The sequence below is a fragment of the Nuphar pumila genome, chromosome 5 (assembly GCF_984573655.1).
Source record: "Nuphar pumila chromosome 5, dmNupPumi1.hap1.1, whole genome shotgun sequence".
NCBI classification, from domain to species: domain Eukaryota; kingdom Viridiplantae; phylum Streptophyta; class Magnoliopsida; order Nymphaeales; family Nymphaeaceae; genus Nuphar; species Nuphar pumila.
Genome location: NC_143253.1, coordinates 29,722,446 through 29,739,120, shown reverse-complemented (window position 1 = coordinate 29,739,120; position 16,675 = coordinate 29,722,446). Strand labels below are relative to the sequence as shown.

The 16,675-nt window shown below is 40.4% G+C and overlaps 1 protein-coding gene across 1 annotated transcript; it reads right to left on the bottom strand.

Moving 5' to 3' along the window:
* Positions 1-1,213: 1,213 nt before the first annotated feature.
* On the bottom strand, positions 1,214-5,417 carry LOC149837265 (xyloglucan endotransglucosylase protein 7-like). Its single transcript, XM_090005926.1, has 3 exons — positions 5,087-5,417; positions 2,433-2,626; positions 1,214-1,803 (listed from the first exon to the last, which is right to left on the bottom strand). Exons 1-3 carry the CDS (start codon positions 5,357-5,359, stop codon positions 1,416-1,418), a joined length of 855 nt encoding a protein of 284 aa, XP_089862052.1. The 5' UTR covers positions 5,360-5,417; the 3' UTR covers positions 1,214-1,415.
* Between the last annotated feature and the right edge of the window lie 11,258 nt (positions 5,418-16,675).

Genomic DNA, 16,675 nt, shown 5'->3' with positions numbered 1-16,675 from the left:
GAGAACCAGTTGTGATTGGTTCTCATACTCTGCAATTCACATATTCTATATATAACTAGAATATGTTAAACAACAAAATATGTTTGTTTTTATGAATCAAGATTTTTATAGGTTTTTTTTTCAAATCTAACCTTGCAGATGCATTCATTTGCTAGGATTTGACTCTTGGATTGTCATAATAGGATAAAGAAATATGATTTTTATGCTTGAGTATTTATAAAAAATCCAAGCCATTAATTTTCAAGCCTTAAAAGATCCTTCTTAAACATCGTAATTCGATGATCCAACTATGTTTTTATAAAACCAAGCATCTAGATCACATCTATACAGTGAAATTTTAAAAAAAAAAGTAAAAAAAGCCTATAAAAGTCTTGGTTCATACCATTAAACATATTTGGTTGGTAAACATATTTCAATTACCCTATATATATAGGAAAACTGAAATATGTTTACCAACCAAATATGTTTGCTGGTATGAATCAAGATTTTCATAGGGATTTTTGCAAATCTAATCTTGCAGATGTATTTGGCATGGTCTATTTGTTAGGAATCAACCATTGGATCATCGTAATCAGATCAAGAAATATGATTTTTTTATGCTTGATTATTTATGAAAATTCTAAGCCATTGATTTTCAACCTTTAAAAGATCCTTCTTATGTATTATAATTGGATGATCCAAGATTCTATTTCTATAAAACAAAACATCTAGATCACATCTCTACGGTGAAATTTTTGAAAAAAAAGTAAAAAAAAACCTATGAAAATCTTGGTTCATACCAGTAAACATATTTCAGCTACCCTTATATATATATATATATATATATATATATATATATATATATATATATATATATGCCATTGATTTTAAAGCCTTAAAAAAATCTAGTTTATGCATCAAAATAAGATGATTCAAGAGTGGGTTCTTATAAAACCAAGCATGTAAATCACATCCATACGGTTAGATTCAAGAGAAAAGAACAAAAAATCCATGAAATGACACACATTAGTTCTCATATTGTAGTGATTATATATATATATATATATATATATATATATATATATATATATATATATATAGTCAAGCGTGTCTCTTTGTATGCTGGGTCCCATACCAGCATGTCTGTGTTTGACGTAGGGAGACAACATGGTCCGGCCAGTCTTAACAATTCTACAGCATTAGGATGACGTCCATCTCTAGGTGGATTGTGATATGGCAAGATCAAATAGTATAATACCATTATGAATAATAGTGAACCATACATTCATAACACAGCTCATTATTTTATCAACAAGTTGATCATCCATGAAGAACACATACATAATTTATACACTCCAACTGCATCCAGTCATTATTCTACACAGCACACCATTTCTTCTTCTCTTCTTCTCTTCTTCTTCTTCCTCTTGATTGCTTTATATTGCAAGCGAGCACTCTGGGGGGAAGGCCTGAGGGAAACGCTTATAGTCTGTGCAGTAATCGTAGATCATGTGATTCTTCCTAACCCACTCAAGTTTGTTCTTCGCTGCTGCGTCCAGTGATTGGGACCACCAACTTCTTGCCGGATAACTCGAGCACGATGATCTTCCGTCCAACCAAACACAAGCATCCGCGGCGAAGCCCTGGTAGGATGCCGTGAAGGGCGCCTTAGACCAGTCGGTCTTTACTAGCCCACCCCGAGTCGCCCAGTCATCAGCACTCCAAAGGCTGGAGTAAAGTCTCATAGGTTGGTTCTTTGGGTATGGTACCCCCATATGCTCAGCATTGTGGAAGACCCGGATTGGCGTGCCGTCTACTAGGAACCTGCATGATGGCAAGTCAAGGTATTCAGTTGGATGGTCCGGGGTTTTTGCCATGGATTCATAGTGTAATATATAGTTCTTATTAGGGTCTGCTAACAGTTTAATCTTTACCTGGGTCTGACCCAACTAACAACTCATTCAGCCATATGTGATCCTAGCTTAGCCTAAACGTTCAGATCAAGAGGTGGTACTTATTCCTCTATAAGGAACTAGACCTGGTTACATGGACTGGATCCACTATGACAAATTTCCTTGACAAGCATCAAAAAACAAAAACAAAAAAAGAAGAAAATTCAAATCTATTCGTAGAAACATTGGCCTCATATATGTTAGATCTGAACCTTGGTTTCAGTCCATCCGCCAGTATTCAATATATTCCGTCCCTTAATTTTCTATTCTGGTCCCACTATCTAATTTTGGGTATGGATCTCATATCGAGTTGGACCTGATCCATAGAGTGGGAAACACATTTCTCTTAAATTTTTTGGTATTTTCCAACCGTTTTGAACTTTGAAAATGCAGTGTTTCCCGTTTCTGAAACGGTTTCCCAGGAAACATGTTACTCATCCTCTTATAGCGTTTCTGGTAACCCTAGTCCTGCTATAAAAACAAAGTAAATGAAGTACTCACACTATCTGCATAGGGTTCCAAAGGATGGAGTAGGTGTGGAAGTCAGCCCTTGGATCGAACCACAAGTAGAACTGTTGCTCCCTGTTTCCCTTCCCCTGTGAGAAGACATTGGTGTGCAAGATGTACGGCTCCCCACTCAAGTTGCCCAAGAACTCGAAGTCTATCTCATCATGGGTTGGCCCTAGAGATGAAAGCTGTAATCAAACATAAAATGAAAAATAATAATCAGAATTTTTTGTGGAGTTCTACTTATTGTCATTGATGATCTTCTAGAACCGTCCATCTCAAGATGGATGATAGCAATGGAAACAAAGATATAACAATAATGTTTGGTCCAATCTATAGGGCAAAAATTATTGGGGTGTCTTTGTCTTTATGCTGTTTGAGAAAGGGATACTAGCTAGATAGGAGAAAAGATTCACGCCCCTTGCGTGGTTATCATCCTCTACCAGAATCAAGCTTTTCTGTTCAAAGTTAACTCTAAAGGTGTACAACCACACAAGGCTAAAACTAAGTCAGGTACAAAGCCAATTTAGCTATGATATGACATGCTTACCAGTTCAGTAAAGAATATAAGTACAGCCTATATATATATATAGAGAGAGAGAGAAAAAAAGTGGTAGCTGCGCAACCACCAGCGGACTCATGCTGGCCATCCATAACAGAGCTTGATGGACGGCCAGCGCAAAGAGTCTTTAGCGGTTTTTAACCGCTGCTAAAGGTCCCGGCAGAAAATGGGACCTCTAGATGCGGACAAAAACTAAAGGTGCAAAAAAGAGAATAAACGCATTTTTGCTCCTTTTTCACATTTTTTTTGCCATCCACCATGCCTGTGATAGTTGCGCAGGTAGCTACGCACCTACCACTCACTATATATATATATATATATATATATATATATATATATATATATATATATATATAGAGAGAGAGAGAGAGAGAGAGAGAGAGAGAGAGAGAGAGATTTCTAACGAAGAATAGGAGAACACCGTTTGACTCATTGGATAAGACTTGCTTACATTGGCATAATTGACGCATAGCAAGTTCATGGACTCTAATCAGTCCTCATCAAATTTAACATATGACTGCTAAAGTGTATGGCATCATGTGAGCCACACGGTCAAGTTCATGAACTCCAATTTTTCATGAGCTTAAGCTATGTTTTGGTCTGTAAACTCTAAATTGACTCACGCCAAGCAATTCAGCAATCGCACTTTGGGTTCAATCAACTATGTTTACTTGAGCAAATACACAAAGGTACTGGTTGCATCTACAACACTTCCACAATCATTAACTTTCAAGAAATTCAAAGGGAGACTTGATGAATGATGTCCTTCACGATGAAGTAGGTCAGACAATAATCTTCTGCATAAGGATAATTTAGACAAAGGATATATACTCGCCATACAAAATAGAATTTATATGATCAGAATTGCTCCTCTCTAATAGCTGCCTCAGCTGGCTTACCTGACCATAGCCTAAGCAACTTCACTTCTTCATACTCATGATCAAGGGGTATGTAAATGCTTGGGAGGATGACATGTATATAATAGATATGTGTAATTAACTTAGATATTTACATATTAGAAAAATTAATATCTTGATTCATCTGTGAGTTAGGAGAAGTGAAGAGAATAAAATATAGAATGAAGAGAAAAAAATGAAGAACGATGATGGAAAATGACTTCTAATACTTTTACTCAAAAAAGACTCTTCACACTTAGATACCTACAATGACTTTTATAACACTAGTAAGACCTTTCTAGATGTATTGAAACTCCAAAAGACTCTTAGAAACTTGTACCTACTTAATAACTTTAGAAGACTCTTAAAAACTTGTACCTACTTAATAATTTTAAAAGATTCTTAGAAACTTGTACATACTCAATAATTCTAAAAATATTGTTCAAGTTTAATTTATTTCCAACAAGAAGAAGCAATCCTAGCTATTTGAAGTCACCTGTAACAAATGGGGGGTTTCCTTCAAAGCATATACATAATCCCTTAATTTCTGCCAAATCCAAAAAGAATACTTTGAGTTTATTACCCTGGGACAACAATCTATTGCTATTGCAAACCCTCCAGGGTCGCTGATGGTAGCGGGCTGGGGGAGAAGGTGTTGATCCCTTCGTCATAGGTTCAACTCCCACTGTGTATGCGGGTGCATTTCACTGGTGGATTCTGTAAGAGCTTGGGTGTCACCGACCACACCCGAAGAATACCCTCTTCGTCGGGAAACTTCGTCATAAAAAAGGAAAAACAAAATATCTATCGCTAGTGCATGTCTTAGATTTGAGAAATATTATTAGTAAAGAGGAACCTACATACTTCATGATAACAATGATGAGAATAGTGATGATGATGGCGTTTATGGGAATATGATGGCAAGCTATGACGATGGTAGTGGTAGTGATGATATGTTTTTTTTTTTTCAGTAGTGATGATATGTTGGTGATCGTGATAATGTAGAATGAATGACAGGTATGATGATGGTGCTGGCAGTGACGATAATGATGGTGATGGTGATAATAAAGAAGGATCATGGCAATGATGGCAAGAACTATAATGATGGTTGTGGTGGTGACGATGATGATGGTAATGGTGATAGTGGAGAACATGGATGATGGCAATGATGACAAGAGCTGTATACTCACGTAGTATGCGGTGACTGTGCCTGCTGAATTTCCGGGAACGACTTTGATCTGCATGTCAATCTTCCCAAACAGGTACTCATATTTGGATTGGAATCCAGAGCCAGAGGTCCTGTCAAGGGAGAGGGTGAGGAGGCCACCGCCGTTGAGAACCTGAGCTCTTGGGCCTCCCCAAGTGAGGGTCACATCCCTATAGAAATCAGCTCCAACATAAACAGAGGAGAAGCACAGCAAAAGAAGAGCAAGCATAGCACCACAAGAGTATGAAAACGTCATTTTTTTTAACTTCTCTTCCTATAATTGTTTTCTGTAAGAACATGAAGATCGGTGTGTGAAGAAACAATGAAGATGAAGAGGGAATTTATAGAGCAGAGAGAGAGAGAGAGATGGGAAGTGGTCCAGTTGGGACGCAGCTGTAGGGATTTGGACGTGTGAAAATGGACTGGAGAAAGGTGGTGGAATGATGTGAGATTATAGGAGCACGACCGTCTTTCGGCGCCTTCTTTTAGACCATTTCGTGGACTAGGTCGTCAGGGGAGAGCAAATATCTTGATTTTTCTATTCATTCGGTGTAGAGATAATTAACCGAGTAACTCTTCCTTTGTGATTTGTCAAGTCTCTCTCACATATCTGTCGTTGCTAAATGTAACCCAAGCACAAACACGCGTGTAGTAAAGTCAAATTTGTGAAAATCACGTACATGTTATCAAACTCAAGAAATTTGGAGATCGTTGTTGCACTTTGTATAATTCACAGCTGGCTAGTCTTTGATTACAGATCCATATTATTGGTCTGTGCAACGATAAAGGTGAATAAAGATTCAGTCATAAGGCCTTATGACCATTATGGTCATAAATGCTTTAACCTATTGACACGTGTCCCTTGCCCTCAATTTTCTAGTCCCTTCCTTAACGGAGGCTGAACGTTAATTGACGCCAAACTAGGGTTGACCAAAAATAAACCCCCACTTTGGCGTTCCGTTTTTGGAAGGAACCCGCCCATATACGATATTGATCCTTGAAAAAAAACAAAGAAGAAAAGAAAGACCATGGCACCACAAGATGAAGGGTTGTGAAGGTACTCGGCGCACACTTCACCCATTTTTCTCTGTTCTCAATCTGGTGAAGGTGGGGTCTCTCTCTCTCTCTTATTTTTACCTCACGAGCAATGGTTTGAATGGATGAAAGGGATGAGCTGTTTGTGGATGCATTCTGTACGAGTACTGCGATTATCTATTTTGATAACGAATATTGGTGGCCATGTTTACACGAATGAATGGGTGGATATTTATTGGTATGGAGTGTTTTTCATTATTGGTGGGATAAGAATGAATGGTGCAAGCGTGTGGAAGATTTAAAGCTGTGGGCAACCACCCCTACTTTTTTGAGTGTTCATGAAGGGAGGGTCCCTTCCATCCTTGTTGGATTGAAGTAGGTAGCTGACCCAACTCCTCCTTTGTCCTATCTTTATTTCGTCCACCAATAAGGAGCCACTCAAACAAGCATCCCATGAGTAACAATAGCCACCCGTTTTTAAACAATTATGGTGGAAAGTGGGGAGGAATTGCCTTTATCTCTGTTTCAAAAATTAGAGTTACTTTTTATGTCTGACAATCATGGGTTTGTTATAGTTTTTAGATACATAGGAGATCACCTACTTCTAGGGATGTAAAATGGTTCAGATTCAGGTTGGATGTCCTACTGAACACATAGTTGAATTTGTAAGCAAATGTGGATCAGATTCGTAAAGGGATCCAGACTCACTGAATTCAAATCAGAATACAATTCAAATCCAAATACATGTAATATATTGGATTTTAAGAGTCTCGGAGTTTTACGCTGTCGGCATGATGACCGTAGGTATGGCAGGCTGAGCCAGTGAGATCAGGTCTTCGGGTGCGGTTTCTTTGGATTATAAATAAATAAAAAATTGTAAATGAATCTGAACTCAGTTTTAGCTAATCCATCTGATGCTGAACCTGAATCAGGACCTGATTATATTAGATCCAATTAGGTTGGACTTGGTAATGCCGAGATCCCAACCAAGGCTGACCTGGTTACATCTCTACTTCCATCATCACTGGCGTTGCTTATGAGTATGTTATTCTTGCATGCACATGCGCGCTCATTCATGATGTGTACATGGATTGGTTTGATCCGAGCACATGGTACTCTCCAACAAGGAAAACTTTCTATTTCTGATCCTACACTCTTGGGAGGTCCATGTTGACAAGTATGGCCAGATTCTACACTTTTGGTGGATCTATGTTTTCTGTACATGCAGCCTTTGTTTTGCAGTAGGATCCGCATGTAAGGGCTCATGTGGCATCATTTTTAATATATGTTTGGATTTAAAAAAGTGGTTGAAATTGCAATTCAATTCAAATCAGAATCCTTTCATACAAAAACAAGGGGAAAGTGCACTTTTGGTGGAAAATGAATTCTGATTCTACCAAATTCCATGAATCCAAACACAATCATGAGAGAGAGAGAGAGATCATTGATTATGTCACAATCTTACTTGAAGCATATGTTGGGCGAAACCCTGAAAAAACATGACAGGGAGCGTACCTGGATTCGCCATAGTCCGTGTAGGTAGTTCGGCATTCTCCTCAGCCGGTCGACGCCCACAATGAGCCCAGGCCTTATGTCGACGGTGAGCAGGACCCTTTTCGCAGAGTCTGAATGCGGAACAGTATTTTGGCAGGGAAATGTTACGAAATCACATAATCTTCATAACCCCTAACCCCTTATATAATGGAGGAATTGTGCAGTTACGTGAATGTGGTCTCTCCACATTCACGTAACTCCCACCCACTATCTCCATTACTCAGCCACTTACGTGACCCACTAAGAGGGTGTCAAACCGAGTCAGACTGTGGGTTGGACCCTTAACCCAAAATGTCCAACATTCTCCCAATTGACCCATTGACACCAAAAGTGTACTAAATCGAGGTATATACCGTTATCTCGATTTAATTCTTTATGTGGGTTCACATGTCACCCTTTATCACAAGGATGAATCGTATGAGTCAAGGATATGAACACTCCTTTATGAAATGTTATATTTCCTTGTACTACTCTACAATTCACCTTCAGTGCTTAGGCATGTAAAGAAATTACCTTTATGAATAGGTTGGTCTCTCACCTATTCTATTGGTCATTTAATATTGTTATTCTGCTATTCTCTCTAATCCATATGAGAGATTCTTTATGCAAAATCAACAATAACTCAAAATCTTAGAGAATCAAAACATAAACACAAATGTGATTACATAATGTATTGTCATACATCAGAAGGAATAAAAAAGACCCATCCCCTTTACATGTTCGGATTACAATCCCGGTGCTAGCCCTTTAGTAAGGAGATCTGCAGTCATTTCCTTCGTCTCAATTGTATCAATACATACCAGATGATTCTCAGTCCTTTCTTTAACAACAAAATATTTTAACTCCATGTGTCGACACGATGTTGACCTCTTGTTGTTATTTGAAAAGGACACGGCTGCTTTATCGTCACAAAAGATCTTTAGTGGTCTCTCAATAGAGTCCACTATACCAAGACCCATAATGAAGTTTCTTATCCAAATGGCATGTGACGTAGTCGCGTATAGAGCAATAAATTATGCCTCCATGGTATGAGCAGCAATGGTAGACTGCTTTCCACTTCTCCATGAGATAACACCACCCGCTAGAAAGAAAATGTATCCAGTAGTGGATTTTCTACTGTCAATACACCCTCCTAAGTCCGCATCAGAGTATTCAACGACCTCTAGGTGGTTCGCTTTCCTGTAGGTCAACATATAGTCTTTCGTTCCTTGTAAATAGTGCATGACCTTCTTCGCTGCCTTCCAGTGCGCAATGCCTGAATTTGACTGATATCTACCAAGCATTCCCACAACAAATGCTATATCAGGTCGAGTGCAAGTCTGCGCGTACTGTAAACTCCCAACTGCTAAAGCATATGGGACAGCATCCATCTGAGCCTTCGCAATATCATCCTGAGGACAATCCTTCAAGCTCAATTTATCCCCTTTCACTATAAGTGCCGAACTAGGAGAATAATTCTCCATCCCATATCTTTTAAGAACCTTAAGGATAGGATTTCTGAGATAGGCCAAGGACACCCTTAGTTCTGTTACGACAAATCTCGATTCCAAGGACATAAGTGGCCTCACCCATATTTTTTATATCGAAATGAGAGGAAAGAAAGTCTTTTGTTTCATGTAAAATACTCAAATCATTAGTTGCAAGAAGAATATCGTCAACATATAAAACCAAAATTATGAACTTACTCCCACTAGTCTTTATGTAAATACACTGATCAACAATGTTTTCAGTGAATCCAAAGTTCATTATTACCTGATTGAACTTTTTATACCACTAGCGGGAGGCCTGTTTAAGTCTATAAATTGACTTATTCAATTTGCAAACTAAGTTATTTGAGTCATCTATACTGAAACCAGGAGGTTGTTGCATGTATACCTCCTCATTCAGATCCCCATTCAGGAAGGCAGTTTTCACATCCATCTGATGCAGCTCTAAAATGAGCTACGAGGACCATGATTATTCTCAATGATTCTTTAGTTGAGACAGGAGAAAAAGTCTCATTATAATCAACGCCCTCTATCTGTGTGAAACCTTTTGCAACAAGCCTAGCCTTGTACCTCGCCACATGACCTTTAGAGTTTGTTTTAGTTTTATAAACCCATTTACAACCAACAAGTCTAACTCCATCAGGTCGAGGTACAAGATCCCACACTTGGTTCTTTGCCATAGAGTCAAGCTCTTCTTTCATGGCATTGATCCAATGTGTTGATCTTTCACTTTCAATGGCTTCTGCAAATGTGAAGGGATCTTCATCAATGTCTATGAAATCATTTGACTCTTGTAAATACACCACATAGTCCGGATGGATAGCAGATTTCCTAATTCTGGTGGACCTCCATACAGGTGCTACAGGTGGTTCAAAATGAGCCTCTGTATCCTGTTGTTGTTGTATATCCTCATCAACAACCTGATCTAGTTGGGATTGATGTTCATTGACTGGACTTTCTCTTACATTACTCGAAGGAATAATGATAGAGAAAATCGGGTCATTATCCTCAGCAGGTGTAGAATCTGAATCCTGCATTTCCTCAAAATCAATATTTTGAGACGCATCTATCCCAACAGAACCATTTTCAAGAAATCTTGCTTTATCAGTTTCCACTATCTGTTGTGTATGAGATGGACAATAAAACCTAAAGCCTTTCGATCTTTCTGGATAACCAATGAAAAAACCACGAGTTCTAGGATCAAAAGCTTTTATATGTGGGTTATACAATTTAGCTTCTGCTGGACATCCCCATATGTGCATATATGACAAAGAAGGTTTTCTACCTGTCCATAACTCATAAGGAGTCTTTTGAACAGCCTTCGTAGGAACCTTTTTTAGAATATGCACTGCAGTCCTAAGAGCTTCACCCCACAAGGTCAAAGGAAGGTTTGAGTGATTCAACATCGCTCGAACCATTTCTTTAAGCGTACGGTTTCTCCTTTCAACTACACCATTCTGGTAAGCACTACCAGTCATGGTATACTGAGGTACAATGCCTTCCTCTTTTAAAAACCGCGCTAATGGACCTTTCTTTTGTCCCATCTCAGTGAAACGACCATAATATTCGCCACCTCTATCTGACCTGACAACCTTAATAATTTCACCGGTTTGTTTCTCTACTTCTTTCTTGAAGTCCTTAAAAACCTGAAAGACTTCAGATTTTTCAGATAATAAGTAGAGATACATATACCGTGAGTAATCATCTATAAATGTGACAAAATATTTTTCACCCGTATAACACGGTGAAAAAGGGCCGCAGACATCCGTATGCACTATTTCTAACTTTTCATTATTGCGTTTGACATCTTTCTTATATGTGTTAGACTGCTTAGCCTTTATGCAGTCAACACCTTTATGCAGTCAACACATGGCTCTATATTCGTAAAATCAATGGATCCAAGGATTCTCTCTTTCACGAGTCTTTTGACTCTCTCTTTTGAGATATGTCCTAATCTTCGATGCCAAAGCAAATAGGATTGATCATCCTTTAGACCACATTTATTGTCAATCATTGTGCTCTCAATGGAGTGAGATTCCTGAATTTGGAGTTTGGTTCTTAATCGATACAAACCATCACACATATATGCAGAACCTATATTCATTGAATTTTTCATAATAATAAGTTCAGATTTTTCAAATTTAAAAGCAAAACCAAACTTGTCAAGTTTTGAAATTGAAATTAGGTTCCGACTATAAGATGGAACATAAAATGTATCGACCAAATCCAATACAAATCTCAACTCCAACACAATTCTGCAGGTCCCAACGTTCTTGACATGCGAACGCATCTTATTTCATGAGAAGATGCTTCTTTCATGCTCTGTTGGTTTCCTTTTGTTCAGAAATGCCTGCAAAGAGTTGGCAATGTGCACTGTGGCACCAGAATCAATCCACCAACTATGCAATGGAACATGAATTAGATTGCACTCATGAGAAATGAATGACTTATTACCTTTATTTTCGAGCCACTTCTTGAACTTCAAACAGTCCACCTTTTTATGCCCTTTCTTTTTGCAAAAGAAACACTTTATAGAAGGGTCACCTAACTGGGATTTGGCTTTCGCCTGAGAGTTTGAACTCTCCCCAGTGGCTCTCTTCTGATTCCTCTTTTTGAAGGAGCTTTTCTTTGGCCTTGACCTCTGTTTATCCTTATGAGAGGCCATATGTGCACTTGGCACCCTCTCACCCTTCAATCTCTCCTCTTCCTCAACACACTTACTCAAGAGGTCATTAAAAGACCACTCATCATTATGTGTGTTGTAGGAGATTTTAAAGGGTCCATACTCAGTAGGTAACGAGGTTAAGATCAGATGGACTAAAAAGGAGTCAGAGATGGCAAACTTCATGTCATTCAGTTGAGTCGCAATATTCCTTATTTCCAAAATGTGTTGTCGGATGTGACTGTCACCAGCATATTTCATAGACACTAATTTGGACATGAGGGTACTGGCTCTTGCCTTATTAGAAGTGACGAATTGAAACTCAATGGCTCCCAGAAATTTCTTAACCGTTCTACAATGAGGAATGGCACCTCGAATATTCTTAGCCACCCGAGATTACAAAAGCAACAGGCTAAGTCTGTTCGAGCGCTCCCACTTCTCAGAGGAAGCCTTCTGATCGGTTGTGCTCTGTTCTGTAAGAGCGGGAGGTTCGTCAATTCTAAGGGTCAGATCTAAATCCATATAGCTCAAAGTGAATAACACAATTTCTTTCCAATCAGAAAAAATTGATCCGTCTAAGATAGTGATACTACTTGAACCGTCGATATGGAAGGAACCTGATAAATCAAGGAACAAAAAACGGAAAGACATTACTATTATTGCTCAGACGAGACTGGTGTTGAAAAGGTAAAAGTGAGACCTTTTATTTTCACCTTTTCTGAGACAAGCATAGTTGAGCCATTATCTTTTCACTTTGGTGAAAACGACAATACTCATAATTGCTCCATCTCTTCAATTCTCAAGGAATTGACTTCAGTTGGTGAAACTAGTAGATCATAAATCCAGAGGCAATTCAGCACTGTACCTTTGGGTACGAACATGCTTCATGGGCTGGAATGCACATCTACTATCACACCTTGTGTAAATTTGGAACACAACGATCTACCTTTGGGTAGAATTGATGTTTCATAAATTCACACACAATCATAATTACGAATCTTAATACGGTTCAAAGAATGCTTAATTAACACGACTCAGATGAATTTGGTGATTACATGAATCGGTCAATCAAAATCTTTTACCGAAAATCCTATTCGTATTATGGAGCACGCCCACGCACATATTTTAATGCATGTATATTCATGACATAATATCAGTTCATACTTCAACAAAAATGCATAAACTAATTGTCATAAATTTAGTTACAATTCATGCTTAAAATTATCATGCACAACTTAATGAAGTCTAAATACATGAATTAACATGCATAAGTCATGCATTATTAAAAATAAATACTTTATAAAGCATGAAAAATAACAAAAGCATGCTCATATGGGTAAAACTCAAAGTCCACTAGTAGGAACCGGTCTAAAAACATTCTGAAACGGTCTGAAAACGCCCCGAACCGGTCATCTAAGGGTGCGAACCGGTTCTAAACCTTATAAACCAGTACTTAATATGAACAAAAGTTCATAAAACCCTATAACTGTATGCCAAAATCCCAGTAATTCTTTATATTTATGAAAACAGGGTCTCAGCATCTCAGAACCGGTGAAAAACTGAAAAGAACCGGTTCCGAAAGGGGTCGGATCAGGTTCCAGATCCGATTCAGTCTCAATAGTGTTTGGATCCTGCTTTTATGGATCCAATCTGGTTTAAATGGGATCCGGGTCTGACCCGACCCTTACTTAATACAGAGCAGACCCGGCCCGAACAGGACTCGGGTTAGACCCGGTCCGAAACAGTCCCTGGTCGGACCCGATCCAAAACAGACCCGGGTCGGACCCAGTCCAAAACAGACTCCGGGTATGACCCGGTCCAAACCGGATACCGGGTTTGACCCGGTCCAAACCGAACCCGGGTACGACCCGGTCCTTCATGGACCCGGGTGCGACCCGGTCCGAAATGGACCCCGGGTTTGACCCGGCTCTTAATGGGTCTGGATCGGACCCGAGCCAAAATGGATCTGGATCAGACCCGATCCTTTTTGGATCAGACCCAAATCTGGTCCCACATGGGTCCGGGTCAGATCCAAAAAATAATAGCAGGCCCGATCCATTTCGGGTTTGGATCGGGCCCTGATATCGGGTCTTCACTCGGGACCCGATCCAGTCCCCTGATAGAAATTAAACAGAAACCCGATGGGTTTCTGTTTGAATTTTCAAGGAAACCGAAAAGGGTTTCCGCCCTGTTCGGTTCCACGGCGACCCACGTCGCCGTAACGGCGACCGGCGCAGGACCACGACAACCTGCGTCACCCCACGGTGACGCCGGTCCGGCGACAGCCCCACGCCCCGGCTCCAATAGTTCCAGACGGCGGCTGCCATTTCCGGATGCCCTAAAATCCGCCGGTGACATCCCAGCGGCGCCATCAAGGCCATCGGCGACTAACGGCGCCCTACGGCGACGTGCTATTGCCGGCACCGACTACTGGCTGGAATCGCCTGCAGACGCCCCGGTGACAGCAACTCCATGGCGGTCTGATGGAACTCTGGGCAGAGAAAAGGGGGTTTTGTCAAACCCCAGACGCCGGCCATCCGACGTTCAACCCCGGCAACACCTCTGCCATATGCCGAACACCCTGCAACCTGATGGTGCAGGGGATTTCAGGTGACGACTCCGGCGATGATCCCGGCGACGGCAAAAACCTCCCTGCAGCCCAACGGCCACAGGTATAAAACGATCATTTTTTTATGAGGTTTGCCTGAACCGGGAATATAATGTCGCCCTTTACGGCAACAGTAGCAGGTGAAGACTGTCGCCCCACGGCGACAATCTGCAGCTAATCGATGGTTGTCGCCCCACGGCGACTCCACCGACGCCAAATTGCCGATACAGCCTACACGGCCACACGCAGCGGAAGCATGGTGGGCCCATAACCCAGTGTTGGGCGAAACCCTGAAAAAACATGACAGGGAGCGTACCTGGATTCACCATAGTCTGTGTAGGTAGTTCGGCGTTCTCCTCAGTCGGTCGACGCCCATAATGAGCCCAGGCCTTATGTCGACGGTGAGCAGGATCCTTTCCGCAGAGTCTGAATGCGGAACAGTATTTTGGCAGGGAAATGTTACAAAATCACATCATCTTCGTAACCCCTAACCCCTTTATATAATGGAGGAATTGGGCAGTTACGTGAATGTGGTCTCTCCACATTCACGTAACTCCCACCCACTATCTCCATTACTCAGCCACTTACGTGACCCACTAAGAAGGTGTCGAACCGGGTCAGACTGTGGGTTGGACCCTTAACCCAAAATGTCCAACAGCATATGCCCAAGTGCCTATACTTTATTTTCGTGCCAACTGCAAGGACATCGTATAGGTCACTTTGCTTTGAAATTAAAGAATTAAGTGAATGTCCGAGGGATTCAAAAGCACAGTATTTGGTTTTGATCGAATTCAGTGCATGTTGTTGGATTAGGGGTGAACATCAGGCACGTCGAAGCTGATCCAATTAAGGCTCAACAGGCCTGATCCGTATTGAGGCTCGTGCCTGACCCAACTCAGTTACAAATATCGAGCTTGGGCTTGGGTCAGGCCCTTTAAACCCGACACAGTTAATCGGTCAGGTTTGTTGGGCCATGTGCATTCTTTAGATGGGACCCGGTCCGATTGTCTAATCGGGCTGGGGCCGGACCAACTTTAACCCGATTCGAGCAGGTATACTCTAAGCCCGATGAGCAGCCTAACTCGATGGCCACCCTTAGGTTGGATAAAGACTGTAACTACATAGCTCTGTGGTTTGTCTCGGATGACTGTTAGTCATAGGAACATGATTTGGAAGGATAAACCTCCACATTGGTTCTCTTTCATGAATGATTTGTAATGCTTTGATAGTTTATAGTTGTAGCCAGACTAGCCCCAGCTTGCCCATAAAAAAAGTGATAAGATGATTAGGTCAACAAGATAACTTGGCCAGCTTTTTTTCATAACAGAGCTGGGGGTGGGGGGAATTAGGGACCACTCCCTTTTACAAACAGCCATTAGCCAACCCAAACAAGCTAGAGGCCTATTCATGCTAGCTACCAGACAGTTATTCAACCACCCATATGCCAGTGGGGTTTGAACTTGCAACGTCCCATCACATAGTAACTTGCACAAACTGCTCCTAACGGATGATCGGACCCTCTTTGGTATAACTGGCCCAGTTAGAGTCGCACTATCTAAAATTAGGAATCTAGGGTTTATGACTTTACTTGTGAAGGAAGTTTTTCATAAGACCAGATCATTGCCTCTAGTCTCGAAAAAGAACCTCATGTTTCTAAATTTCTTAATACGGGCCTCTGTTTTTCGTGGAAACTGTCAATCAGAGACCTCAGGTTAACCTCCATCACTTTGGAAAACATGATTCTTTTGAGTTTTGTATATATCACCCTTTGGAGTTAAAAGATACTTATGTACCATGATGGAAAATAGAAGAGTAGGTGATCTCATTATTTGAGGGCATTATTGTCATTTGACTCAATTAAGTTTAGATTTAACCTGAGTTAATGGTCAATGTTAAGAGTAGGTCTCCGTTTGGTATTTTTAGAAAAGCATAGGTGAATAGCAGGAAATTCAGAAACATGAGGTCCTTTTTTGAGATTAGGGGCAAAAGGTTGTCACCTATCTGAAATTTCTCTTAATGTAAATTTGGAATCACTGGAACAGTTAATAGATATATAATTTCTTTTTCTCCTTGTTCAGTTGCAAATACATTAAATTGCAAAATTGATGGGAGAAAGAAGCGGACCCCTCTTGGGTGATTGAGATGTTTAATTCAGCCTTGCAATTCTCATTTTTGTTTGATATAAATTTTAAAAGCTTTGAAGGACAAAGGGTTGCATGATGGAGA

Coding starts and splice junctions, on each gene's coding strand:
- LOC149837265 (XM_090005926.1), bottom strand. CDS start 5,359: ATGACGTTTTCATACTCTTGTGGTGCTATGCTTGCTCTTCTTTTGCTG. Junction 2,627..5,086: donor GCACAGTCACCGCATACTAC/GTGAGTATACAG, acceptor GTTTGATTACAG/CTTTCATCTCTAGGGCCAAC. Junction 1,804..2,432: donor TGGAACCCTATGCAGATAGT/GTGAGTACTTCA, acceptor GCCATCATGCAG/GTTCCTAGTAGACGGCACGC.